Below are 4,886 nucleotides of genomic sequence, written 5' to 3' on the forward strand. Positions count from 1 at the left end.
TGTGTGTGTGTGTGTGTTTTTGTGTGTGTGTGTGTGTGTGTGTGTGACTATGAGTGTGTGTGTGTGACAATGAGAGTGGAGGGGGTGAGCAGACTACAACAGCCTCCTACCAATCCCACAAGGCGATGATGTTACTGGGCAGGTTCTGGTCCAGGTAATAATGGCTCGCCATCAACTGGCCCGCAACTGGTCGCACCTGGCCAATCCCCGCAGATAATCGACACACCGCGGCACCAGTCAGCTTCTAAAATAACGGTAGTGGATACGAGTGCAGCTGCTCCGGTGCCTTCCCCCTCACACTATGATTGGGGAACTCACCGTAGCTTCTAAAAATGCGCTTGAGTGCTCTGATTGGTTGAAAGCGCTCGCTGAAACTATCATGTGACTCCTGTACAAAAATGTGAATGAAGGGTGTTCAGGTGACTGACAAAAAACGGGACCATGGAATTTTTTCCCTGGGTTACAAGAAGAAGAGAAGCTTCATTTGCTCTGCCCCGTCAGAGCTTTGAGTATTTTTTATCTCGAGAGGTCCTCTTCTTGGAGGAGGTCGGACCAACTGTTAGTGTGTTTCGGGTCACCTAGGAGAGGGCTCCCGGCATCCAAGCAAACCATTAGTAATTGGATTGTGCAGGCTATTGCCTTGGCTTATGAGGTGCGCAATTTGCCTTCACCTCTGGCCATAAGGGCTCATTCTACTAGAGGCATGGCGTCCTCTAGGGCCCTCCTCTCGGGAGTTCCCCTCCAGGAGATCTGTGAGGCAGCCGGTTGGGCTACCCCACACACTTTTATTAGGTTCTATAGTCTTCACCTCCCCAGTACGCCTGGCGCACGTGTGCTCTCGTCCTGCTGAGTGCCTGAATCAGTTTCACTCCTGGGCAGGCCTGTTTTCGGTGCGTGGACTAGTGGGCATTCGTTCCCCAAAGAGTTGATTCTCGACGCAGTGTTAAGTTCCCTCGAAAGGGAACGTCTCGGGTTATGACTATAACCCTTGTTCCCTGAGAAGGGAACTAGACACTGCGTCGTCCTGCCACACCCCTCTGGGCCTGAGAGCGTCTTGCTTCATCGATAGGCTAGTGTGTGTGTGTGCCGGCGTCGCTTTTATGCATCCGGTTATGCCGTCACATGTTACGTCATGACGCAACACCAGTCAGGATTGGAATAGTTTCATTCATACTTCAGAGACGCACGCTAAGGGAGCGTCCCCAAAGAGTCGATTTTCGACGCAGTGTCTCGTTCCCTTCTCAGGGAACAAGGGTTATAGTCATAACCCGAGACGTTTTTCTGCTTACATTGTTTCAAAACTGTTCATTGATGCTTTTGTTCTGTTGTACAGAACCTTCTGCTGCAGTGGCAAGTGACTATGATGCTGATTCCAGTGCATCAACACTTCATCTATCACCACCTTCAAAATCAACCATCCCACGGCCAGGCAATGCCAGCATCGATGAAGCATGTATGTACATCAAAATTTACTATAAAATATATAGAATTTTTGCAATAAATAATACCATAATATTTGGTAATATATGTAAGCCTAATTCTGCCTTATTTATTTTTATGTGGCATACATTCTTGAATTGTTGATTTTGTGCATATTGTTCAATGATAAATTCTAATTATATTGTATGGCTGAATTATAGCCGATGGTCCAGACAACAGCCTTGACAGCCAGAAAACACAGGCACGACAGTACAGGACTCTACGAGAAATATACAAAGCAAAGAAGCCAAACAAAGCTGCTGTAACTCATCTATTAGACCTGGAGTTCCAGTCCAGAAGAAATTTTATTGACTCAAATGCTGTGAAGGAGCAAGACAGACCCACACAAATTTTACAGGCATACCCGTGCTTCAAAGAACTGGACCATGTGAGTACACCAAAGCATAATTTAGACTGATGTAAAACATATCATCTACCTAACTGCAGACATACAGGTTGATGATTCTTATAACTTTCAATAATTATTTCTCTCAGACAATGGATGAACTGTGGAGAATCATTGAGCCAAATAATTGCCAATACATTTCTGAGGTGAAAGGCAGGTGGGAGACCTTCTACTCCAAGGTTCAGTTTTATGGTGTCATTAAGAAAGTCATGAAGCCTCCAAGGACATTAAATGGAGGTAAAGCTCTATTTTATTGATTGATTTTTTTTTTTTATAGATAATACCCACACACCTAATTTCAGTAACACTTTATAATACATGCAGTAATAAAGTACTTGCAAATCATTTGCAAACTATTAGTTAGTTAACTGCTCAATGTATTTGTATTCTATGGTTTACATGTATTTGTAAACATTTTAAAGAACACTGAATATGAACGCATTTAATGTTTTATAAAGGTTAGTTTAAAGCACTTAATTAGTTACATTTTCCATTCTCAATCTAAAGAACTATTTACAGCTAATGGGCGGCAGTGGCTCAGTGGTTCATGTAGGTTGTCTACAAACCGTTGGTTCAATCCCCGGTTCCACCTGACCAAGTGTCGAGGTGTCCATTATGGCCTTGCATGGCTGACACTGCCGTCAGTGTATGAATGAGTGAATGTGAGACAATATGTAAAGCACTTAGGTGGCCATGTGTCTGTTGAAAGTGCTATATAAATGCATTCCATTTACCATTCCTAATAACCAATCAAAAATTCCTTTACTACGAGCTAATTAAACAATAATAATTGTGTTAATTACAGTGAAAATGAACTCACTATTTGTTTATAGCATATTAAAGGGACTATGTGTAGTTTTTTAGGTATTTTATTATCTAAAATCAATATTTGTATTCATAAATATGTCCTCAATGGTGTACAAATACCTCTGCCAATTATCTGACTTATCCTAGTAAACAAAGAATTTATTATCTTTATATACATGTGACGGGTAGGTCCACGGAGGCTTCCATGTCGTTGTGCCACCTTGAAAAACTATAATAGCAGAGAGGGTCAAAAAGTACTAGGCAAACGCGTTTCCACAACACGTTTTCGTTCAGAGCCAGCGTCACGTGACTGAAAGCAGCAGAAACGGAGGAGCAGAGCAGTGAGAAGCGCTTCACGGCACCGGCAAGTTTAAAAGACTACATTGCACTGTTATTATTCATACTGTAACATTCGTTTGGTCGTTGTTTGAAATAACAAACCTGTTCACCCGAAGGAAAACTCGACGAAGTGCTATTAGAAGACATCCTGTCATAGCTTTTTGGTACATAACAGCTACCGTAGATGCAACACGCATTTGAAAAAGTGAGGCGCTGGAGAGCACAATTCGTTTGAATGCAAAATACAATTTCACCGCTAGATGGGAGAAATTCCTACACAATGTCCCTTTAATATATTAACAATTTAGGTACTACAATATATGGACTATGAATAAACTATAAATTAATAGTTTACTAATGATTTGCAAGTACTTTATCAATATACTTATTATAAAGTGTTAAATGTCTTAGTGCATATCAACATAGATCTCCTCTCTTGTGTTTTTTTTTTTTTTTTACTAGTTGAACATGCCATTGCTGTTTTTACCGCCCTGCCACTCCTCTTCCCATCTGGCTCTGCAGTACCCAAGAAAGTGTTCCCAATCAGTGAGGCTCTTTTCCATGTTCTTACGGTGAGTTTTACTTCAGTAATACTAATTTATTAGCGGGGCAGCTCCATTGACAGCTATTTAATTAACACTTTGAAGGCCCAGAAAGGCAGGAAAGACATTGTTAAAATAGTCCAAGTGACTACAGTGGTTCAACCTTAATGTTATGAAGCGCTGAGAATATTTTTTTGTGCGCCAAAAATTCAAAATAATGACTTTATTCATCAATTAATTCTTTTGTATCGGTCTCTGACACGCAATCACGAGACATTAAACATTACTTGACCAAACAGACGCAAATGGTCTGCCACAACACATCAAAGTTTTCTGTTTTCAGTTAAAACGGTGTTGTGTTAGCGGAAGTGAATCAATCAAAACTAACTTTAGCTGGACAATTACTTTATTCTAGAGCTGCTGTAAAGCCAAAACAATCTCTGTTACTGTAATGTCCTATTATAACTGTTGCTTTTATAAGAGTTGCTTTGAAACAATCTATACTGTTAAAAGCGCTATATAAATGAAGGTGACTTGACTTGACTACTTGTTTTGCTTTTGCGCTGTGTATGTAGTCTAAATTCTGTATTTATATATTTGGTTTTCTAGCCCTCAGAGGACCCTGATACCTTCGTCCACCAGCGTGTGCTTTCTAGTCCTGTTTTGCTGGTTGGTGAGGAGAACTGCATGGTGGTTGTAGGTACAACTCCAGTTGTAACCTTAGAGAAAGATTTGCTCCACGACGGGCTTCTCTACCTCCTGGCATATTACTATGCATTCCACCTGACCTATCGCAAGTGTATTGCCACACTCTTGTCTGTGTTGCAAACACAAGTTCTGCTAGATGTGCTCCATGAGCAGGATGCTACCCTCTCTTATAAAAAGGCCATTCATGAATGAAAATGTTTGTTGAATAAATACTTTGAAAAACCTGTATGGCTGAGGCAGTGATGGAGTATTTGTTTGTTTTTTATTTTTTGGTTTGTTCCCCATTATATTTGAACTTGATTTCCCTGCTTTTTAAGTAGTGTTTCTTGAATCAATTGTATTAATGCAAATTAAAATTAAAATTAAAGCTGTTTGAGGTTATACATTGTATGCAGCTTACAGACTGAGGAATAGCTTTTTTATGCAGAACATTTGTTGTTGATGTGCCATGTTATGACACTGACACTTCCTAGGAATCAGTTCATCCTGCTTTATGCTCCATTTGTTAAATAGGATGTTCTTTAATAAATGTTCAGCAAAACTGAATATGTTGTTTGATTATTTATTTAAATGTATGTTTGTACTATATTTCTTTATTGGGTTGT

The 4,886-nt window shown here is 40.2% G+C and overlaps 1 protein-coding gene across 1 annotated transcript; it reads left to right on the forward strand.

Annotated features, from left to right (window-relative positions):
• Positions 1–441: 441 nt before the first annotated feature.
• On the forward strand, positions 442–4,473 carry LOC143707022 (uncharacterized). Its single transcript, XM_077199611.1, has 6 exons — positions 442–496; positions 1,334–1,453; positions 1,641–1,867; positions 1,975–2,122; positions 3,494–3,603; positions 4,183–4,473. The coding sequence occupies exons 1-6, from the start codon at positions 442–444 to the stop codon at positions 4,471–4,473; spliced, it is 951 nt and encodes a 316-aa protein (XP_077055726.1).
• The last annotated feature ends 413 nt before the right edge of the window (positions 4,474–4,886 follow it).

Source organism: Siphateles boraxobius, unplaced genomic scaffold (genome assembly GCF_051911475.1).
Source record: "Siphateles boraxobius isolate OS27281-9 unplaced genomic scaffold, OSU_SipBor_1 41, whole genome shotgun sequence".
Taxonomy (NCBI): domain Eukaryota; kingdom Metazoa; phylum Chordata; class Actinopteri; order Cypriniformes; family Leuciscidae; genus Siphateles; species Siphateles boraxobius.

Coding starts and splice junctions, on each gene's coding strand:
- LOC143707022 (XM_077199611.1), top strand. CDS start 442: ATGGAATTTTTTCCCTGGGTTACAAGAAGAAGAGAAGCTTCATTTGCT. Junction 1,454..1,640: donor TGCCAGCATCGATGAAGCAT/GTATGTACATCA, acceptor GCTGAATTATAG/CCGATGGTCCAGACAACAGC. Junction 3,604..4,182: donor CTCTTTTCCATGTTCTTACG/GTGAGTTTTACT, acceptor TTGGTTTTCTAG/CCCTCAGAGGACCCTGATAC.